The sequence below is a fragment of the Artemia sp. Qi Xiang Cuo genome, chromosome 18 (genome assembly GCF_049724085.1).
Source record: "Artemia sp. Qi Xiang Cuo chromosome 18, ASM4972408v1, whole genome shotgun sequence".
Lineage (NCBI taxonomy): Eukaryota > Metazoa > Arthropoda > Branchiopoda > Anostraca > Artemiidae > Artemia > Artemia sp. Qi Xiang Cuo.
The window spans coordinates 54,277,954-54,302,911 of record NC_142811.1 but is presented as its reverse complement, the minus strand read 5'-3'; the positions used below and the strand labels follow the sequence as shown (position 1 = coordinate 54,302,911).

At 34.6% G+C, this 24,958-nt stretch overlaps 1 protein-coding gene across 2 annotated transcripts in view; it reads right to left on the bottom strand.

The window, feature by feature from the left end:
* LOC148941649 (26S proteasome non-ATPase regulatory subunit 1-like) overlaps positions 1 to 24,958 on the bottom strand; it is a 775,304-nt gene that overhangs the window by 139,361 nt on the left and 610,985 nt on the right. For both annotated transcript variants that reach the window (XM_089104030.1, XM_089104029.1), the window contains exon 5: positions 15,454 to 15,518. In XM_089104030.1, coding sequence (XP_088960156.1) covers positions 15,454 to 15,518 — 65 coding nt within the window. The remainder of the gene's footprint in view (positions 1 to 15,453; positions 15,519 to 24,958) is intronic.

Below are 24,958 nucleotides of genomic sequence, written 5' to 3'. Positions count from 1 at the left end.
TTTTGGAGTTCGACCAGTAGAACTGTTCCCGAGGCAAAGACATTAATGACTTGGATCTATTCCTGGAGAAATGTTTCTAGGCGAAAATTTTTAAAGTCTGACAGATGATGTCATTGATTGATTGATCTGTTAAGAAAGGGGAAATTAATTTGTTGTTTCTAAGGGGAATTATTGATTCACGATAGGTGAATTGAGGTCGACAGCACAGGTGTTCCAAGGTCGATGTTGTTGATGTTGTAAGTGCACGCTCTCAACGAATGTCAAGGTCGATGTTGTTGTTGTTGACATACTTTGATTACGCAATCAATTTCTAGGTCATTGACCCCATTAACCACGTGTTCTCCCTAATGACTCTATGCCCATATTTGGAGTCCCGTCAGTATTCTATGCCCATATAAGGACTCCCGTCACGAGTAGCACCCCCTCCTCTACTGTAGTATACCCCGGAGAGCAACCTGTTATATTTGATTGCCTTAATTCATTTTTAGTTGGTATAAAAGGGAAATTATTTTTTTTTTGTTTTTTTTTTCTGTTTTGAAAAAGGGAGTCTATACTTAGGATGATGAAAATGTTATATTGGATTAATTTAGTTTTTTTATATTTCAGAGATAAAAAAGAGGATAAAATAGAGGAAGAGAAGTTAAAAAAAAACAAAAAACGTCAAGCTTTCTGCAATATAGAGATGTTTTTTTTTCTGCTGGAAGAAATAACGCTAAAGCAAAGCGTGCTTCAATTTCATTGGTTTATATCTGTGACGCACCTTCGTAAATAAATATCATTACTCCTTAAGCGTATGGCAGAAAAGAAGTGACACAGTCACGCCTTTTTAAACCTGATTGGTTTCCCCATGCTGCTGTGTGAAATATTAAGCGACAAAAAAAAAAAAAAAAATTAAATACCATATGGATTCTTTTGTGTGAAATCTTAAGCCAATAAAAGAACGAACAAATTTTGATTAACAAGCTTATTTACGAACAGTCCCCTTTGTTTCTCTGTGGCTGAAATAAACGGCACTAATGAGCGGTCTCTTATACTTGCCAAAAGCTTGATAGCTTCCATGACTTTAAGCTGTGTTATTTGCAATATCATTTCCATTTAGGAAAAATTATTAGGCTATAAAACATCCTGCAAAGATCCCTCCATGGGAGAGAATGGGCCTTAAACAAGCAAAGCCTGGGAAATTTTTGAGGCTCGAACTAAATGGCTAAAAGCAGTTGAAAGTGTTCAAAGCAGGGAAATAATTTATGACCCTTGTTATTTATTTTGTTGTCTTAGATTAATGTGTTTCTTTCGTATTTTGTGATATTATAGCGGCATGTTTCAAATTTAAATTTTTCTTTTTTTATTCTATTACATCTCTAGGAAATGGATTTTCGTAGTGATCTATCCGTTTTACACTATGCCACATAGTCAATTTATTATTCGATTTATTGAATCCATTTACTGCGCACGAACTCGTGGGATAAGAGCATAGGTTTAGTCAGGCTTAAGGGCGTATGTGTGCAAATGTGTTAAAACAAACAGAGGCGGAAGTACCGAAAACTATGTCAAAAATCAACAGAAGAATAGAATCCTAAGGTATGTGGGCGTTGAATCCCTTCAATTAGTACAAGGTAAAAAAAAAAGGTAAAGAATACGGCATTGAACTTTACAGTCCCTACCGGCGGTGCTGATCCCCGTTTCTTGGCCCTTCAGCCAGGAAGTGCAATGGGGGGTTGGGGGCAAACCATCCTGTGCTTTCACACACCCTTCCTGTTTACCATCCCCAGATTTCACCAGGTACCCATTTAAAGCTGGGTCGACTCTGGCTGAGCTTACAGAGTCACGCCACTGACTCTCGCCCCAAACTAAATAACTGGGTACGCTAGGATTCGAACCCTCGCCCTCTCCGACAAAGAATCCTAAACCCAGCGCACCAATCCACTCGGCTAGGACGGGTTTAGAGTTGGGTCGACTCTGGCTGAGCTTACAGAGTCACACCACTGACCCCCGTCCGAAACCAAATAATTGGGTACACTAGAATTAGTACAAGGGCGTGATATGTAAACCCTAAAGGATGTTTAGACAAGGAGGTTTAGGTTCTGATCATTAATACAATTTGAGACGGATAGGTAAATAAAATTCCATCAACTGGTTTTTAGTTTACTTATGTTACTAGGCAGGGTTAATTTCCTGAATTTTAAATTTTTTTTAACGTTTGTAAAATTTTGGTTTAAAATCCTGAAGAGTTTGGTTATAATGGACTAAGATTTGCCATTTAAGGACATTGCCCATGGACATGAACTAAGATAATCCGTTCGTTGCAACTGGTAGTTCTCCAATTTCCTTATCAGTAAATGTCGAGCTCTAAATTTCCTCTTTAAAAGAAGTAAGTCATCCATTCTCTTACAGCCTTAAAAAACCAAAATATTGATCAAAAATACACAAAAAGCAAAATTTTGTAGCATTTCGAATAAGTGCGATCAAACATTTCTGTTTTAATTTTAGTTTCTCCCGTCTAAAAAAAAAATAGCAGGCTTACACCCTCCTCTCAGAAAAAATATATAGGGTACCCATTGAAGGTACTTTTCATAGTTAGAATTTTTGTCGTATTTTTATATCCTCAAAATATATCTTGGGTACAGACAGCGGTTCCCTAGTAACAAACAAAACTTCGAAACTCGGCTTCCAATTTTCTACAATTCTCACTTCTGTAAAGCTTCTGTCGTTGAAGTGGCATTCATATGCAAGTTTAGCAAGACTTTCATGCCTAGACATGTATGTTTGGCAATGCGCTTGCTTGAGCATGGAAGTCAAACCAGGGATACATGTGAACGCTACTTAAGCACGAATGCGAAGTATAAGGCAAAATATTGCTAGAATTTGAAATTCCTTCAAAATACTCACTGGGAACATGTTGATTGAAGCGGCGTTCACATGCAAGTCCGTGAAGACTTCCATCCCTAGGCATGTACGCCTGGCCATGCACTTGCTTAAACATGGAAGTTCAGCTAGAATTTGAAAACCTAGACACAAGAGTTTTTCAAACGGTTCGTGGTAACGAACTGCAAGTAAGGAGCCACCCGGCTCAATGGTAACCGAAACTCTAAAAAACGGAATTTTTATACCAATAGATAGATCAAAAGAATCAGATTTTAATGCTGATTTCAAATATATAAGTTTCATCAAGTTTAGTTCAAAACTAAACTTGACAAAACTAAACCATCAAAAGTTACGCGCCTGAGAAAATTTGGCTGATTTTATAAAAAAGGGGGAAAGACCCCCTAAAAGCTATAGAACCTTAATGAAAGTTACACCATCATATTCAGCATATCACAGAACCCTACTGTAGAGGTTTCAAGCACCTATTTACAAAAATTTGGAATTTTGCATTTTTTCCCAAAAGAAAGATCACGGATGCTTGTTTATTTGTTGTTGTTTTCCCCAGGGGTGATCGTGTCGACCCAGTGGTCGTAGAATATCGTGAAAGGGCTCATTGGAACGGAAATTAAAAGTTCTAGTGCCCTTTTTAAGTGACCAAAAAAAATGGAGGGCAACTAGACCCCCTCCCACGCTCATTTTTTTCCCAAAGTCATCCGATCAAAATTTTGAGACAACCATATTGTTCAGCATGGTCGAAAATATGATAAGTATGTCTTTTAGGATGACTTAATCCCCCGAAGTCCCCGGGGGCAGGGCTAAAAGTTATGAACTTTACCCAATGTTAACATATAGTATTCGTTATTGGGAAGTATACAGACGTTTTCAGGGGACTTTTTTCTGGTAGGTGGGGGGGGTCGGGGGTTATATGGCAGGATCTTTCTATGAAGGAAGTTTTCATGGGGGAAGGGACATTGCTATGAAGGGGGTGAGGGATTTCCCAGCATTATTAAAGAAAGGTATCAGAAATTAAATAAAAAAACAAGTTTTTCAACTGAAAGTAAGGAGCAACATCAAAACTTAAAACGAACAGAAAATTTTACGCATGTGATTGGGTTCACCCCCTAGTCAATACCTCGCTCTTTAAGTCAAAGATTTTTTAGTACTTTCATAAGAGCTATTTATTCTAATTAACGGCCTTTGTGATAAAGGGGTCATTTTTAAAGAATTGGAACAAAACTCGAACTTTAGCTTAAAGAGCAAGGTATTGACTAGGGGGCGAAAACCCCTAATATACGTATTAAAAATCTATGAATATAGAAGTTCGTTATGTAAGTTAATTCGTAAGTTACGTATATTTATTACTCATGAAAACGTTCGTAAATAAAATTAAACAAGTTTCGAGAAAGCCATTTACACAAATAAAAGTAAAATTAATATGCGATTTTTTTTTAATTATTCATATACGGTGAGCCAAAATCAAAACCTGCATTAATTCAAAAACGTTCAAAAATTAAATAAAAAAACAAGTTTTTCTTAACTGAAAGTAAGGAACGACGTTAAAACTTAAAACGAACAGAAATTATTCCGTATATGAAAGGGGCTGTCCCCTCCTCAACTCCCCGCTCTTTACGCTAAAGTTTGACTTTCTCACAACTCTATTTTTTTTAAACAATAAAAAACTTTAGCGTAAAGAGCGAGGCGTTGAGGAGGGGACAGCCCCTTTAATATACGGAATAATTTCAATTCGTTTTAAGTTTTAATGTTGCTCCTTACTTTCAGTTAAAAAAAACTTGTTTCTTTTTATTTGATCAAACAGTTCGTGGTAACGAACTGTAAGTAAGGAGAGACCCGGCTCAATAGTAACCGAAACTCTAAAAAACGGAATTTTGATACCAATAAATACATCAGAAGAATCAAATTTTAATTTTGATTTCAAACAAATAAGTTTCATCAAGTTTAATTTTACCTATCAAAAGTTACGCGCCTGAGAAAATTTGGCTGATTTCGAAAAAAGGGGGAAAGACCCCTAAAAGTTATAGAACCTTAATGAAAATCACACCATCATATTCAGCGTATCAGAGAACCCTACTGGAGAGGTTTCAAGCACCTAACTACAAAAATGGGGAATTTTGCATTTTTTGCCAAAAGAAATATCAAGGATGCGTGTTTTTTTTTTTATTTTTCTTCCAGGGGGGATAGTGTAGACCCAGTGGGCCTAGAATATCGTGGGGGGGATCATTTGAACGGAAATTAAAAGTTCTAATGCCGTTCTTAAGTGACCAAAAAAAATGGAGGGCAACTAGGCCCCCTCCCACGCTCATTGTTTTCCCAAAGTCACCTGATCAAAATTTTGAGATAGCCATTTTGTTCAGCATGTTCAAAAATATTATAAGTATGTCTTTTTAGATGATTTAATCCCCCGAAGTTCCCGGGAGGAGGGCTGAAAGTTATGAAATTTACCCAATGTTAACTTATAGTATTGGTTATTGGGAAGTATACAGTACAGACGTTTTCAGGGGAGATTTTTGCTGGTAGTGGGGGGGGGGGCGTCGGGCAGGGGCGTACGCAGGGGGGGCCGCCGGACCCGCCCCCCCCCCAAAAAAAAAAAAAATCTCACGATTTTTTTCATTTTCCCATAATTTTCTGTTTTTTCTCACAGAATAATGGGTTTGAAGGACTTGCCCCCCCCCGAAACAAATTCCTGCGTATATGCCTGGGGTCGGGGGTTAAGTAGGAGAATTTTTCCATGAAGGAAGTTCTCATGGGGGAAGGGACATTGCTATGAAGGGGACGCCCGACTTCCCAGCATTATTTAGAAAAAGATCAGAAATTAAATATAAAAAAACAAGTTTTTCAACTGCAACAGCAGCAACATCAAAACTTTAAACGAACAGAAAATATTACATATATGATTGGGTTCACCCCCTAGTCAATACCTCGCTCTTTAAGCCAAAGATTTTTTAGTACTTTCATAAGAGCTATTTATTTTATTTAACGGCGTTTGTGATTAAGCGGCCATTTTTAAAGAATTGGAACAAAATTTGAACTTTAACTTAAAGAGCAAGGTATTGACTAGGGGGCAAACCCCCTAATGTACGTATTAACAATATATTAATAGATAAGTTCGTTACGTAAGTTAATTCGTAAGCTACATATATTTATTACAAATAAAAATGTTCGTAAATAAAATGAAACAAGTTTACATAAAGCTATTTAACCCAATAAAAGTAAACTAATATGAAAATTGTGTTTTAGTTATTCATGTAAGGTGAGCCAAGATCAAAACCTGCATTTATTCAAAAACGTTCAAAAATTAAATAAAAAAAACAAATTTTTTTAACTGAAAGTAAGGAGCAACGTTAAAACTTAAAACGAACAGAAATTATTCCGTATATGAAAGGGGCTGTCCCCTCCTCAACGCCTCGCTCTTTACGCTAAAGTTTGACTTTCTTACAACTCTATTTTTTTTAAAAAATAAAAAACTTTAGCGTAAAGAGCAAGGCGTTGAGGAGGGGACAGTCCCTCTCATATATGGAATACTTTCTGTTCGTTTTAAGTTTTAATGTCGCTCCTTACTTTCAGTTAAAAAAACTTGTTTTTTTTATTTAATAAAGTTCAGGACTGGATGCGGGAGCTGCGACTTTTTGCAGCTAAGCACCGAATTTTACACGGGAATGGGAACTTCCTCGATACTGATGTTTGGACAGAGACAGCACGCATCTGAACACCATTTTTAAAAACTTGTGAATAACATTAGCTGAAATTTGATTCAATCCATTGGTACCTTATGCGTCACTTTTTTCCTTAGTGAGTTTTGAGCGGCTTTTTTTCCTTATATATATATATATATATATATATATATATATATATATATATATATATATATATATATATATATATATATATTAATTTCACAAAAATATTTACAGTTTCCACTAATTAGTAAAGATTTTACGTTTCTCGACTCGATTCTTCTTAAAAACAGACAAAGATTTGAAGCATTGCTATTGTGTTTCTCAAAAAAAAAAAAAAAAAAAAAAAAAAAAAAAAAAAAAAAAAAAAAAATCTTCAGTTACATTCTTCAATCGCAACAGCTACTATTCTCCAGCCAATCTCACCAATAAGACGTATCTATTCATTTCACCAAGATAATAAAACAGAAAAGAAATGTGGCAAAATTTAATTACAAGCCACATGTTCCCGTTAATTTCCTAACAAGTGCCAAAATTGTTTCCACACAGAACTACAATCAATGAGAAAAATCTAAAACACGCGAATGTTAATTACAAGAAATAAGAAATTGAAGATGAGATTGAGTAATGAAACTGGTGAGTTATAAGAAAGTTCTTAAGACATCTCGCAGTAGGGTAAACAATGTGAACATTCTGGCAAATTTTAATTACGACTAATTCCCTAAGATCTGCGAAATTGTCTCCGTAAAAGAGTACAACAAGAACAAAGAAAAAATTTTGAAGAACGCGAACATTAATTACATCATACAAGAAACTGGAGGAAAAAAGAGAAAAAAATTATCAAAATTTTTGTTGGATCGAAACAGTTTTTTTTGAGTGTGTTGGTAGGTGGAATGAGTTAGGTTGTGGAAGGGTTGTTGCAACCAGGAGAAGGCTAACTGCAGAATTGTTTTTTCTCTCTTTTCCCCTTTTCTTCTATTTTATAAGTTATATTCGTATGTTTAAGCATTTACTCCAAGCAAGCGAAAGCTTTAGGAGGGTTAAGTTTTTTGTTGCACTGCTTTTTTTTCGGTATTTTGAATAAACCCCGTATATAAGTAGAACAGGACGCTTAATTATCCGCCACTAAGCAAGGGTCGAGAGACATAAAAAAAAACATAACAAAATTATTTTCTTATAATCCATTGCATGCGTGTCAAATGAATTAAATAGCATTTTATTTATTATTATTTTATTTTCAAACGTGCATTGAATAGATGGCGCAAAAACATTTAGAATAATTTGTTTTGGTATAAAAACAAATGAGTTAATTTATATCCGGATGGACCTTACCTTAGACCTTAGTTCCTCCTGTGCCACCAGAGGCATCCAGGAAGAGCCACCAATCATCACTCATATGTGCTGCTGCCCATATATCTTCCCAAAGGGGCTGGACCGTCGTATTGATGTATTTGAGGTCCCGCTGGTAGGTGCGACAAAGTGTATTTTTCGGCCGTCCTCTTCTATGGTATCCCTGCGGCTGCCATTCCAGTAGAGTTTTAGGAAGTCTATCCTCCGTCATACGGATAACATGCCCCAAGTAACGCCATCTTCGTTGCCGGATGACATCTGTTACCAGGGGCTGGCACGACATAGATCGAACTGACTGGTTTGTTACATGCGCTCTCCAGTCGATGTTTAGTATTCTTCAAAGACAGTTGTTCTCAAACGAAAGAATCCTCTTTTACTGCTGTTGGTTCAGTTTCCAGCACTCGCTACTATACAGAAGGGCCGAGAGAACGTTACTGTTGAAAAACCTTAGTTTCAGTTTAGTGGAATACTTTTTAGATCACCAAACTAGCTTTAGTCAATTAGAAGCTCCACTGGCCTGCCTAATCCTCGACTGCACCTCTTTTTTACTAGATCCCGTTCGTTCAACAGAGAATTGAATTTAAATGGGGGTAAGGTGGAGGGGGGGGAGGGTTGTGCAAGCACACTGGTCCAAAATAGCGATACTTGTGTCTTCCATTTTTAGAATGACTAGTATTCCTGGATCATGTTCGTCTCCCTGAATAGGCAGCATCATTTCAAATAGAGCCAAAGTCACCGATATAATGCGATAATATTAAAGCAGCAAAAAAGCCCGTGATCTCAAACTATAAACTGGTTCAAGTTATGATTTATTATATAAAAAAACTAGCGGATTAGCCTAAATTATTATTTAAGTTCTTACTCCTCAATATTTCTTTCAAGTACTTCCAATGCAAGTAAATACATAGTAGATAAATTCCATAGTACATGCCAATAAGCCACCAGTGACCCCAAGAAAACTGTTCAAGTGGAAATTTCTAAGGAATCTATGTGTCGGAACACAACTTTCACTACTCGTAATTTCGCATTGTAGCTTTGTTACCTTCTATTCAAGGATGTTGTAAATGATGTTTATTAGAGAAAGGAGGGGAGACTAGGGCAGAGCATCCAAAATCTGAAGGAGGAGCTAATTCCCGTTTTATTTACCTACTATCATATTTTTTTAAACCCTGTGTTTTCATATTCGATGTGTTCCTCCACTCCTCAATACATTCCAAAATGTGCACCTGAGTGGCTCATTTTTTGCAAAAGAAAATTCCATTTTAAATCTCAATAAATTCATCAATAACACTGTAAAAGGTTTTTATAATAATTCAAATTGAGCTTTAGACTATCAAGCTAGAGAGACAAAGAGGAAATGGATTTCAAGTCATAAGCCAGGAAAATTGAATTTGATGAATTTTTTAGAAATTGAATCACGATGAATTTGAACCCTAGAATTCCCCCTAGATTAAAAAAAAACCTTCCATGCAGGTATTTTCATTGAAGATTGGATTTTTTCTTGGTATTTTCACTGAAAAATGAAAAAAAAACGGCAACTCCCCCCACCCCGCATATTTTGAGAAATACATGTTGCCCCTCCCCCTAATTTTCAGTAAATTTACGCCGCTGTAAGTAGTTCAGGATAGGCATACCCATCTATATTTAATCGCTCTTTGATCCTCCTGATCAATATTGGCCCGCTGGTTGTCCTTCAGACAACGGCATAGCAAATGGTCTTGGGCATTATCTTAGAAGTGTGACTATGTCAGATACGACCATTAGGCGTGGCAGCCACCACGCCTAATCTTAGGAGACAGTAGACTCATCTGTTTGAACCATTTTTTTGTTCAGCTATAAACATTTTTTTGCAGAAAATAACCCCAACACAGTGCCTCACTCATGAAGGATGAGCCGAGGTTGAGGGATAGAAGACCGTAATATGTATAAATTTTACTGTTAAACGTACTCAATAATTTTGGCGACAATAAGGAGTTCTTTACCATTAAAGTAGTTATGGCAGGGAAAATAAAATCTGATTGTCTGAATTCGTTAAGAGGAAACTTACAAAACACTATCAGGGTTGCCCTGTGAGAAAAAAAATCAATAAATTTTAGTGATTTTTGGTTGATTTATTGATGTTCTTCAATAATCTAGTGATTTATGTGTTGATTTAGTGATTTGTTGTTTTGACAATATAAAAGATCACTAGAAAGAGTAATAAATCACTAGGGGTGGCAATCCTGGACCATATATGTTAAACATTAGATACAGTTTAGAATACAATTTTCAATGAAAAACTGAAAAAATTTGAATGACAATTGAAAAATTAAAACTTTGCCAAGAAGCTTGGAAAAATGGTGCCTATTCCTCCCTGAGGTTTGGACTTCAAGGCGAATTCCAGGATATTTGCTCTTTCTGCAATGGTAATGTGCATGTTAGATACGTCAATTGACTATCCAAAGAGCCTTTAAAGAAGAACGTGACCTGTCTTCATTTTTTAGAATAAGACAGAAGAATATCCGCCACAATTTTTAATTCTTTGTCCTTTGAATTCGCCTCCTTTTTTGAATTTTGCGTCTCACCACAAAATTCAGACTGCGAAACCTTAGTAGTCAGGGAGCATCGTTAATCCAATACATACATATATAGAATGAAAAATACCTCCGTGTGCAGTTATGCGGTTTAAAGCGAAAGCAGAGATTTTTTTTTTTTTTTTTTTTATTTTTTATTTTTTTTTTTTTATTTTGCGTCCCCGGCACACAAAATCAGACTGGGAAACCTTAGTAGTCAGGGAGCGTCGTTAATCCAATACATACATACATACAATTAATAATCTTTTGAATGCGTAATTGTCTTTAGGAATCAACAGACTATTAACGTTAGAATTTATAACGGACAAAAATGGACCAAAATTTGTAACGGACAAAATTTAACTAAGTATTTTGTGTCACATTTAACTAAGTATTTTGCTTTATATTCAGGAATCAGCGTGGCCATACCCTAAATGTCATAATACCCGAAAACTTTCATAGTTTAAAAAAAAACGAAATAAAAATCTTAGAAAATCGCGGTTTTCAAGTATAAGCAGACCTAAGACAGATCCAGGGGGTAAAAGTCTTTATTTTGGAGTCCTTGACACTTTAAGTGTATTTTTGGGATAACTCTTAATCTTTATATTTAGATCTTTCTGTAAAACTAATCGTTCTGAAGATAGGTTTTTTTAATGAACATTGCAATTTTTTAAAATAAAAAAAAAAAAACACGAAAAAAAACATCATTCAATTGGACATCATTCTGACCTTAGATTCTATTTTTATATGTGAGTTCAGAAGTCCAAAGCTCTAAATAAGATAGAAAAGAAGCGACTTTTTCAAATTTAATTTCCTACTCTAAAAGAAATCAATCCTGAAAATTTTTAGGACAACTCTAGGGGTTCAAAACAAATATATATGCCAAGTTGTTCCCGATAAAAAAGATGAACAAAGTTAAATCTTAGAATTTGGAAAAAAAATAAGTGTGAAACAATTTGGCAATTTTGGGCAATTTCAAATATTTGACTTGTGCTGAGATCAAAGTTACCAGCATAAAGTAACCAACAACATATACTTCCTTTCTAAAGGGGACCCCCCCCTTGTTAATTATGCAGAGGTCTCCCTGGAGATTATTCTAAACAAACCATCTATGACATGTTAAAAATAGCATTTGAATTGGCGAAGTCTGGGGAAATTGTTACACTAAATTCTTTCGCCTAAATAAAAATTTTCGGTTAGCTTACTTTAAGAGCCAAGAAGCGACCTTCAGAAATCACATACGCCAGGTGGCTAATGCCAAGAATGGCGAAAGTATATCAAGTGTGGCGGAACTGTGTCAAGCGCTGCGGGGACTGTGCCACGCGTGACGAAACTGTGCAATGTGTGGCATAACTGTATAGCACACGTGGCGATACGAGATGTACATCAGGTGGCGGAAAGTGAAGACCCCTCTGGGAAAACTGAGTGGTCATTTCAATGATAAACAACAAAGTAGCAACTCCATGAAGACGTACCATTGTAATTTACAGAATGAATTAATTTTAGATTAAACTATAGACCTATCTAGACTAAAAAATATTCCTTCTATATCTTATTATCCGGGCAAGGGCTTCTATACTTGATCCAGAAAACAAATTTGGCGATAATTTTAACTTTTTTTTTTTTTTTTTTAGAAAATCGTGAATTTGTAACGTTTTACGTGTTTTGTCACTTCAAGGAGTGAGTTTTTTTAAACTTTTTGACTAATAAATTACAATTTTAGTCCCGTCAGTAACACAGCTGTTTGTAATTAATTACAGTAACATATTGGATAACCGTAAATATTGTGCTATGTTGAATGCAACTTGAACATTTTAAAGAATTTCTGTGTTGGCAAATGTGTTGCCAAACGCTAGATGGCGTTTATAGTTTTTTCAACACTAGCGCCAGTTCCCACTCATATTAGTTACCTATACTCTTTCCTTTGAATCACAATAAGAAAAAATCAATTGCGATTGGATATTGAACGCTAAAAATCACAAAAACTGCAATTGCAAAAAAAGCTTATTAATAAATATTCAGGGTGCTACATACAAATATAAAAAAAGAAAAATTATGAAATACAAAAAAATAAAAAATAAAAAAATAAAAAAAAAAAACGACTTTCCAGCGAAAGACCTGTTAGTGCAATATTTTAACAATAAATGCAATTCAAGAGCTATCTGCTCAGTGGCGTAACTTCGTCTAAGTCCTGCAAAAGGGGTGAGGTGGGGGCAAAATTGGAACCAGTTTTCCCAGGTCAAGTATAAACCAGGTCATGTTTTTATGCAGAAGTAGAATTTTAGCTTATCCAATTTTTTTAATAGCAATTTTATGGCAACATTCATTGCCTTAATATTCTGAAATGCATTTTCTTTGCAACGAGGAAAAAATAAAGCAAGAGATTTGAAAAAAATCTTAGACAAGGTCTAACCCCCCCCCCCTGGAGGATCAAGAATATATAACGAGTGCAAAACTGTAACTCTCTGGGGAAATATTATACATGTCTACCGAAATTATATCCACAACCAGGGTCGTATCCAGGGGAGGGGGGCCCCTGGTTTGAACCCCACCCCCGAATATTTTATCCGAATCGTAAAAAAGTAGCAAAATTACATGTATTTTTTTTGCCGAATTTTGTGAAGTTTTTTTTTTTGTAACATTGCTTTCGCCATGACCATAGGGAAAATTGCGCCTTAGGGAAAATATCATCAGGTATCCACGGTATATCATCAGGTATCCAAATTTAATCATATCTGATTACTTTCGATGGGTATTTTAATCTAAACGAAGATTTTCAACGTCCAAGCTATCATGAATCAATCCCGTCTCTATCCCATACTAGTGAGGCAGATAAGTTCTATGGTTCAAGGTCATTCCCTGCAATGACTATGTTGAACCACATCCTTTACACAATCCTCTATATTTAACCATACCCGCAGGGATTTTCCCGTCAACTTATCCAGGAGACTTTCTTCAGTTCAGTAAGCACCCTTCTAAAAATCCGGTGATTTCAACAATCCACAGTAATTTCAACCCTTGGAAGACATAATATATTAAAGCAATGGCCAAAGGGCGTGGTTAACTTTGACGACGAAAAAAGATCACCAATGCCATCTAGCAGTAGGTATTTCTTGACGTTGTTTTTGTGAAATAATCCGACAGCATTAGTGAAATTAGTGTAACTGGCAATATTAATGCAGGAATAAATGATTGATCTCAGTTTCTAGAAAACACAATTACGGTCTACCAAGAAAGGACAGCCGCTAGATTGCACAGATTATTTATCATTCGACACTAGCGCCAGTTTCGATTCTTATATATTATTACATAAGAATAATAACTTATATTTCTAAATATAATATATATTTCTGATAATAACTTATATTTCTAATAATAATTTTATTATTCGTATAAGTTACCCATACTCTTTGGCAAGACCCTTGGAGACTTTTCATTTGCTAATTTGGTTTCACTTTATCATCTTATTAGAAATTATCTTTAGTGGAACCATCAAAGAATTTTTCCAACAATTGTTTCCAGAATTCCTTAAATGACTTGTAAACTACCTTGTTAAATGTAATCACAAATTTCTTTTCAGAGCAGAGTTCCTACTGAGAACTCAACAATATCCCAAAACCTATTTGCAAAAAAAAAAGGATTGTAAAGACAATCCGATGATATGAAACAATAACAATAAATATGTTTAATATATTTTTCTAGGGTGATTTTTTAAGACTGAAATTCTAAGACCTTGGGGAAAATCCCAGAGATAGGCAGCCCCAACTTATATTCAAAAAGACTACAAAGGGGATTTTAAAATTCACTGTCATCAGGCCGACGTTTTTAGCCTTCTTAAAAATTGTTTCCTTTCCGGCCTCAGAACGAACAAATATTCTAAACTAGCAAAAAAATCTCCAGGTTTGAAACAAATCGCAGAATATCAAACATTAATAATTTTATGCTTAAAATTACTTTTAAGGGTAATGTTGAATAAATGATACTTTTCATAAGATCCTAAGCTCGGGAATGAAATTCAAGATCTTAAAGAAAATCCCAAAGAGCGACAGCTCTGTTTCAGAGTTATCTTCAGATAACCCTTTTATGATCGCCTAATGCAACCTTGTTACGATACTCTAAGGCAAGCAAAGTAGTAGCCTACTAATGAAAATTGTTATCGAAAGGGGTCCTAAAGGACAGAAAAGGATCTTAAAGGGTTTTCAAAAACTTCAGGTTATGGCGGGCTAGCATTTTTGAGACACTAGTTGCAAATAGCTGAGTAGAAAAAAGTAGCTGAGTGTAAATAAATGTGCCAGAGATAAAAAAAAAACTGAAAAATATGTCTGAAAAAGAAAATTCGTTTGGTAAAAATAATATCACCTCCGAAATGGACACATTTTCACAAAGTTTTTCGTGGCCACACGGCTGGAAAAGTGTCTTGCGGACTGTACTAATGTTCAGATGGCATCTCTGCCCACCCCCTCTCAGAAATCTGAGCATTTAAATAAATACATGTTTTTGGCCATTTAATAAATAGTTAAGAACACCTAAAAATGTCTCAACTTTCAACCAGCCTAATCCCCCGGCCCCAAATCAAGATCCAGGCCATGGCCCTGTTCTACACAGCCAAGCCAATTAGCCGGGTTACTAAACTGGTGATTAATCCAATTAGTCAAATTAAATACCCAACAGAGACAATTAAACCAATTAAAGATGCTTCTTCCTTAACTAGTAGATTGTTACTTGTAACATATTTAATTTTACGTCCGGAGTTCTATTCTATAGTGAGCCATTACTGGTGCTATAAATAGGCAGGAGAAGTAGGAGGTAGGACAGAGGCATTTTTGGTACTGAAAGTGTTGCAAGCAAATGAGAGGACTCAAAACGTCTACATGAACTATGCTAAAAATACGTCAAAGCATGTAAAAATATGGACGTTACGGTGGAATGCAGGCCCAAAGGACCCACTCTCGCGTGAAAATGAATAAAAACCGTATTGACAACTTAGAAGGACTTACCTAAATAGAAGAAATCCAATTGCTGTTACAGCTGCACGTCTTACGTCATCATTGACATCAGACACCTATAAATTTGAGTTTTTATTAAAAACGGTTATATTCAGGAGGTTTACATACAAGCACTTTTACTGAAAACAAAAGAACTGATCAAATCGATACTTCTTTTCATCATTTCCGATAAAGTAAGTAATGGAAATTACCAATACGTCGACTTTCAATTCTTGAGCTTCAGATATCTTTATTATAAAAATAAATAAATTTCATTACTACTAGTAACTTAGCTGCTCGCGCTCCTCCTCTATACCAATCTATTCAAAGCTTCCCTCTTTAAACTCTCCCAAGAATTTCCAATTTCCTTTAAAATCATTTCTTACGACCTCCCCTCATCCTTAAAATATGTCCCAGCTATCTCAATCTTTTATAGCCCTATAGCCCTTATAGCCCTAGAAAGCGGATACAGCCATATTTTCGTAGAGCGTATTATTTGAAATATGGTGGGTGAAACCGGTATCGAAAAAAAATCCGTTAATAATTCCTCTAGAGAAGATCTAGCAAGTCCTCAGTCTTCCGTATAGATCTCCGTCCTGATATTTTCGTACATAGCACTATTCACTCAAAATAATTTAGACCTTCCCTAAAGCTCTTCTATCAACAGAATCAGCTACAGTGCTCTTCAGCTACGGTGATGACAGTGGTCAAATATGGCTCTGAAGCATGGGCGCTCCGAAAAGCGGATGAAGATTTGCTAGATAATTTCCAGAAAAATTGCCTACAGATTGTTCTGGGTAATCGGCTTAATAACCATATTTCAAACAGTAGGCTGTACGAGAAGTGTGGTTCAATCCCATTTTCTAGGGCTATAATGAGAGAAAGGTTGAGATGGTTAGGCCACGTTCTGCAGATGAAGGATGACAGATTGCCAAAGATTTTCGTTTTCGGCCAACCGTCTAGGGCTAAACGGAAAGCAGGTCGTCCGCGGCTAGGGTACGAGGATGTCAAAAAGAAACATTTAAAGGAAATGGGAACTTCCTGGGATGGTGTAAAGAGGGAGGCCTTGAATAGATTGGGATGGGGAAGGAGCGTGCGTAGCTGTGTTGGCATCAGGCGTCTTGGTGGCGCGGTGATTTGTTAGTAGTAGCAGTATCAACAGAATCGAACGCTTGCTCATAATATATAAAACTGAGGACCAAATGTGTTTAAAAGCTCAGGCTCTTCTCAATTATTAACCTAAGAGGGAAAATTTGGTCGACGAATCCTTTCCCCTACCTAAAACCACACTGTTCTTCTTTTAAAACTTCATCTACTGCATCTCTAAATCAAAAATCATACTAAATATGTCGATTCCTATAGATACCAAACCAATGCCTCCATAATCACCCTAAAATCGTCAGGTACTTCCCCTTTTTCATAATTCATAATCTTCAGTAATTTATCTCTAGTTTCACAACCATCGCGTTTTAAAACTCATTTACCACACTATCGGCATCCGAGGCCTTATTATTTTTTAATCCCTTTAGAACTGTCACTAATTGTTCCTCAAAAAATAAATCTTCTTTGACATCCAAATTGTCACAAACTTTTTCATTATTTCCTATATTATTTCCTGGAGCTTTATCACGGTTTAACATACTCTTAAAATGTTCTTTCCATCTCTCTTTAGAACTTCCTTATCGCTAATGGAGGCCCTGTTCAAACTATTCCAGCAAATTTTTTGCTGGAATGTTATTATTTGCTGGAATGCTTATTATTTGCTGGAATGCTTGTTTTAATATTCTATAAAATATGAAAAAGTGAGCTGAGACCATTTTTATTTATATAATTGTACTGATTTTTATTACCACGAGTTTTCGTCTTTTTCCCTTCTTTTCATTCATTTTAATAGATCCCATTCTTTCCACACGTGTCTTGGATAATGCTATTAGCAAAAACTGAATACACATACCTAAAAATAAACAACAAGGGACCTATTGTTTGTTATAAAATTCATGCCAGTAAAATCAAGATAAAAAACAAAACAAAAAAAAAACAAAAAAAACATCGAATATTTCGACTTTACCAACGATGAACAAAAACCAAGAGATCCCTATCTTTCAGAAGAAGGTAACTGGAAAAACAGCAAATAAGATATACAAGGACTGAAAATTTTTGTTGGCGAATAATATATCTTATAATATCTTATTTGTTTTATGTATGATTATATTACATACATTATATTTTTTCTCATACACTTATGAATAATATTATCATTGTCTTATTTTATAGTTTTATGGAACAGGGGTTACAAACGACCTTTTGCGAACAAAAAATAATACATCTTCTCCACCCTTTCTCTTAAATTTCTGTCAAATGAGCAGAAGGAAAACATATTCTTTATGCAGATTTCTTTTAGAATACTTTTCCAAGTTCTAACTAAAGGAGATAACTTGGCACAGAATTCTGAAATTGACAATCCTGGCTAATGTTAAACATTTCAAGGTTCATAATTTCACGTAGCCTGTACTGATTAGGGCTTTTCTAATAGAAAATTTCTATTAGAAATTTTCTAACATATAATAATAAGAAAATTCCTTTCTATGAAGGAATGAATTGAGACCAGAAAACGACTAAAAGCCAAATCCTAACATGTGGATGTTTCAAATACGTTAAATTTTTCGCGTCAGTCTTGTGAATACGTCACTACGGTACCATAGTTAAGACAGTCCCAAGACCCCTACACCCTCATTCTGAAAATCTATATGTACTGATCTCCCCCCTCTCGTTTGTCAAAATTTCAACCAGAAATTATGACATGGCATCCTTTTCAGAACCAATGTTTTGATTACATTTGCGAATTATTGCAGATCAGTATCTTTATAAACTGAAACAGTGGGTTATTGACTAAATCGCAAAATTTGGCAGCCTTTTATTCCTTTCCTTAATTAGTCACAAGTGGGTCTAAAACATGGAAAAAAGTTCTTTTTTTTCACATTTACTTAGCCAGGTGGCAAGGAATACATAAATACTGCAAAGATATATGGATAATCTTCCAAGTTTGATTAAAAATGTTCCCCTCAGGGGTATTTCAAATAGAAGACATTAGACAGAAAAATATAAGAATTCGCGTCTAAAACACTCTTCTCGTTAATTATCCGATCCCGATTGCTCTGAAAAATCCCCCGATTCTCCAGTTCCCATAAAGATATGAATAATCTCAGACAGGAAAGTCATCCTTTTCTCTTATATCAGGGAGTTCGAAATAACGTATAATATTCTTTTTTTTCCACTTTATCATTTTCATTTCCACTTTTGTCCAATTTTCAGTTTCTATCTTATCTCTTTCTTGGTCTCCAGAAGCAGTATATTTTCTGATGTTGTAGAAAAAAGTTCAATCCATCTTTAGATTTCTAATACAATAAAGGAAATTGTTATTTCCTTTAAAAGTTTTGAAAATTCTGTTATAGCCAGAATTGCAGCGTCAAAAGGAGAGAAAATAAATACGACTAAAAAATAAAATTTTTATTGAATACCCTATTTTTATGTGTTTTTACCCTAATCTGAAACAAATTTATTCATACCAATAAATTACGACGGGTAACGTTGCACTTAATAAATTTTACAGATTTGAAATTTAACCATTATTATACGGTAATTTGTTTTTGATAGTATCTTTCTTCTTTTTTTTTTAAGCGGCTAAATCCTTTTAAAGGCTAAACCTATTAATTTATTATTATTATGTAGCGTCTATTTATTTATTTTTTCATGAAACGGCTAAAGACTTTTATCTATAATTACATAGTAATTTGTTTTTTAGTTGTTTTTTTATCTCAAGTGGCTAAACATATTTATTTATTATTATATGGTATTTTGATAGCTTTTTTTCAATCAACAAACATCAAAACATATTTGTTTGTTATTACATGGTATTTTTTAGGAATTTTTCCATCATCAAAAGGCTAAACATCTATTTATTATTAAATATTATTTCATATGTTTTCTTTTTCGTTTTTTTTTTTCAAAATCTCAAACGGCTAAACATATTTATCTGTTATTACATGGTATTTTGCATTTTTTTTTCCAATAATCAAACGGCTAAACTATTTATTTACTATTAAACAGTATTTCAAATGTTCTCTTTCTTTTTTTACGGCTGGACAATTTAATTAATTTTTGTACTGTAATTTGTCTGTTACTTTGTTTTTCAATTCTAAACGGTTGAAATAAACATATTTATTTATCATTATATGGTAATTTTTTTTCCGACAAACAGCTAAACATACTTACTATTACTTACTTGCATTTTATATGTTTTCTTGTTGTTGTTCTTCCAACATATAAACCTATTAATTTATTGTTACTATGTTACTTTTATTTATCTTTTATTTTTTTCAATGCTCAGATGGTTAAACACGTTAATTTATTATTATTTAGTAATTTTTTGTTAATTTGTTTTTCAATTCTCAGACGCCTAATATATAAACTTATTATTAAATGACATTTTGATAGGTTCTCTTCAATCAACTAAGAGCTAAACATATTTATCTGTTTATTAAATACCATTTTACATGTTTTTTTTTAATCTTCCAACAGCTAAACTAAATAATTTATTATTATTATCCAGTGTTTTTTTGCTCCTCCTATGGCTAAACATGTTTATCTATTATTCTACAGTATTTGGTTTGTTTCTCAATATTTATTTTCCAGACTCAGACGGGTAAACTTATCTATTTGTTATTATATACTATCCTCTTTACTTTTTTTCTCAATCCTCAAACGGGTAGGCATGGTGATTTGTACTGCTACTGAAGGAAGCCACTTACACGCCATATCTCAGAAATTTTATTTATTTCCCTTTTTTCTGTCTATCTGCTAAATCTCTTTTGCTGAATTACTTCTTTTTGACCGTCAATTTCAGCTGGTATCGTGTCATATTTACTAGTCTTATTAGAAAAACAATCCGAATGGGGAATAGAAAAAAATTTGGATTAAATTCGTGAAACAGCTCGAATACAGAAAGAAAAAAACTGAGGGAATTAGATGCCTAATCCACCAACTATACAGAAAATAATGAAATAAAGTGAAAAAGAAAATATATTGCATGTTTTGATTGCCATTTGTGATTCACCTGGAGTCAAAATGTCAGGGCCGTATCCAGAGGGGGGGGGGGGTTACCCGGTTTGTGACCCCCCCCCCCCAAAAAAAAAAAATTGTCTGACTCGTAAAAACGTAACAAAAATAGATATAAACAAATTTTTTATGCATTTTTTGAGTTTTTTGTGTGTAAAATCCCCCCACCCGGAAATTTTTCTATGAGTAAAACCCCCTCCGAAAACAAATCCTGGGTACGGCCTTGCAAAATGTGCATGGCTCTTTTTTCAGGTTTATATCAAGCCAGTGGTGGTAGAATTTCGAGAAAGGGCTCATTCTGACGGATATTAAACACTCTAGTGCCCTTTTTATTAACACGAGATATCCCACCAGAACAAAGAACCATTCTTGGCCATTTTTTGTCACAAAGTAGCATTAAGAAAAATTTCGAGAAAACCAAATAATTTGTTTAGTTCATTTCGATGGCAAATTCTGGCTTCAAGTCCTGGCTTTAGATCCTGGCTTCAAGTCCATCAATGTTTCACTACAGGTGGTATTCCTCCAGCAACCGAGAAAGAAAAATTTCTCAACAAGGGAGCAAAAATGCGACTTTCTTTAAACTTGCCCTCATAGGATGCTGATATTGACCCCGCCCCTCCCCTTAACCTTTAGAGGATCAATCTTAAAGCCTTGGCCAGTTTTTCCTTGTACATACTCAGGGGTATGAACTATATGACGTAACTGGCGTCAATTGGCAGGGGGAAATTTCCCCCCTACGCGCCCCCTAAATTATGAAAAATACCTTATTTTGGAATGTTTTCATTGAAAAAAATGACAAATTGGAGATCCATTACTTCTTTTCAAATTGGAGATCAATTACTTCTTTTCAAATTTGAGATCAATTACTTCTTTTCAAATTGGAGATCCATTACTTCTTTTCAAATTGGAGATCAATTACTTCTTTTCAAATTGGAGATCAATTACTTCTTTTCAAATTGGAGATCAATTACTTCTTTTAAAATTGGAGATCAATTACTTCTCTTCAAATTGGAGATCAATTACTTCTTTTCAAATTGGAGATCCATTACTTCTTTTAAAATTGGAGATCAATTACTTCTTTTAAAATTGGAGATCAATTACTTCTTGTCAAATTGGAGATCAATTACTTCTTTTAAAATTGGAGATCAATTACTTCTTTTAAAATGGGAGATCCATTACTTCTTGTCAAATTGGAGATCAATTACTTCTTTTCAAATTGGAGATCAATTACTTCTTTTCAAATTGGAGATCCATTCCTTCTTTTCAAATTGGAGATCAATTACTTCTTTTCAATTTGGAGATCAATTACTTCTTTTCAAATTGGAGATCCATTACTTCTTTTCAAATTGGAGATCCATTACTTCTTTTCAAATTGGAGATCCGATACTTCTTTTCAAATTGGAGATCAATTACTTCTTTTCAAATTGGAGATCAATTACTTCTTTTCAAATTGGAGATCCATTACTTCTTTTCAAATTGGAGATCAATTACTTCTTTTCAAATTGGAGATCAATTACTTCTTTTCAAATTGGAGATCAATTACTTCTTTTCAAATTGGAGATCAATTACTTCTTGTCAAATTGGAGATCAATTACTTCTTTTCAAATTGGAGATCAATTACTTCTTTTCAAATTGGAGATCCTTTACTTCTTTTCAAATTGGAGATCCATTACTTCTTTTCAAATTGGAGATCAATTACTTCTTTTCAAATTGGAGATCAATTACTTCTTTTCAAATTGGAGATCAATTACTTCTTTTCAAATTGGAGATCAATTACTTCTTTTCAAATTGGAGATCAATTACTTATTTTAAAATTTGAGATCAATTACTTCTTTTCAAATTGGAGATCAATTACTTCTTTTAAAATTGGAGATCAATTACTTCTTTTAAAATTGGAGATCAATTACTTCTTTTCAAATTGGAGATCAATTACTTCTTTTAAAATTGGAGATCAATTACTTCTTTTCAAATTGGAGATCAATTACTTCTTTTCAAATTGGAGATCAATTTAAAACTTGATAATAAAATTGGATCCATTAATTTCATAAACCGGTTCCTACATTTTATAGATTCACCATTTAGTGTTTAATTACTTATTGCCTATTTTCTAGTAGCCTATATAATAGTATTTCGGTTGGTTTCGACATTTCAGGGTATCGGTCATCCGACGAATGAAAAAAATTAAGATGAAAAAAATTAAGAGTCATATTTACATATTTGGAATTACCACGAAAAGTAGATTTTTTTTAATTCACATTTTGTTACTTTACTTCTCCCCCCCCCCCCCATCTAAAGTTTTTCATAACTAGTGGCACAGGTCATTGTCGCCCTTTACTTGAAGTTTACTTCCGCAAATTGTTTGATATCTGAGAGAAACTTAGTTTTGTCATCCATATTTTTTGAGCAATAATGACTTTTAAGTTTTCTCGTATTTCTTTACCACTGATACTGTAACATACAGGCTTATGGAACATATGCATTAAATGTTAGATTTTTAATTGGTCGAAAAAACACCTACGCTTTGAATTCTGGAATATAAGGACATTGCGAGAGGATAGTACACTTTATGAACTTGTCGAGCAGGCATTGAAGTTTGAGCTGGACATCCTTGCTACGAGCGAGGTTCATCGGCTCAGCTTCGGGACAGAAATACTGAAAGGATATAAATTCCTGTTTTCTGGACGGGATGACCATCACCGTGAGGGAGTCAGTCTACTCTTCAACACAAAAGTTTCCAAAGCTTTACTAGAATGGAAATCCTCACAGCCTCACAGCCAGGTTTGCTTCCCAACACGCTAAAATGACACTGGTTTCAGTCTACATAGGTCAGCGGCTCGAGACTCTATAAGCTCAGTCAGAACCAATTTCAGATCTGACTGGGTACCTTGATACATCTGAGGGGGGGGGGAGGGGGAACACGGGAAGCGTCGGGTGATTTGACCCAATCACGCATTGCACTCTCGGCGAAGGCAGAGAATCTGGAGATCAGTACCATCGGTCAGCATGCGAAAAATGTTTTCTCTTTTTCTTTTTAACTGAAGATCGGTCATACCGATCTCAATACATAAAATAGCTAAGCTAGAGAACCGAGTTTGGCTTTTATTGGATTCGAGAAAACTTCAGTTAGCATGAATTTGGAAAAAATTCTTTCACAAGAAAAAATGGAGACACATAGCATTAGGCAAAGCCTTAATCCTAAATTCAAATCGAGAATAGAATCACCGCAAGAGGATACTTTGCACCATTCGAACAGCAGGTTAAAAATTTGCCAAGAACAAGAAGAAAATTTTCGGTAAACTAAAACTTGAACAAATATCCGAGTCAGGAAGGAGCAAGTAAAACCAAAATGCACCAGAAGATTTGTATTGCACCAACAAATGTCTAAATGCAGTGCATTTTACCAATGCCTCTAAATTGTACTAAAAACGGTGCAATTGTGTCACGTTGGCAACGCTGGATCAAACTACTTGATGTTACCTAGTAATCTTATCAAGTCAAATTAGCTTCATTTTCCTTAGTTTTTGTGGGCAAGTTGTGCACAAGAATGGCGAAACGCCTGGCTCTCTGCCCTGCAAAATGAACAAAAAGCCCTCAATATTTGTTGATTCACTTGCTTTAAAATGATGATTTACCGCTTATAGACCAGTCATGTACTCTGAAAGACAGACAGTTTAGAGCCCAGACAACCATTTGGATGTTGTAGCTCGAACAACAGTATTTAAAAAACAAAAACTTCACAGGTCGGAGAAAAAAATGAAAATATGTTCTGAGTTTATTTTTTATTGTTCTTAATGAGTAGTTGAAAAAAAATGACATTCAAGATTTGGGGCGACCAATTTTAAAATCGAAAATTTATTATAAAAAATCCTACGAACCATTCCAACAAATGAAATAATAAAAAATAACTAGAAAATGAGCATATCATCAATAAAATGTTCACTTTAGTATTCAAGACTTCAATTTAAATAAGGAAGTTGCATAAATCAACTTTTGATTATTTCTATAAGCGAGAAAAGAGGACAAAAATAGATCTTGGATTGATGACTTATGTACGTATGTGGAAAAAAAATTTAAATACCAACATTTGAATTTTGAATAAATTATAGGCTACGTATATATTACCGTGAATGTCCGAAATCGGTGAATGTCGACATTGACCGGGGAATGTCCAAAATACCTTTTTTCCTCCTTGGATTTAGTCAGCGTTGCCAGTCAACTTTTTCAGTTTAATACAAGGTTCGATGGTAACAGGTTAGGTTAGATTTTTAACTCATTTCTAAGATTTATAACCTTAACCCAACCTAACCTAATCTAACTTTAACTTTTACCATCAAAGCTTGCATAAGACCTAGAAAGCTGATTCGCAAAGCTAATTGAATCCTCAGAGAGAACAGAGAAAAAA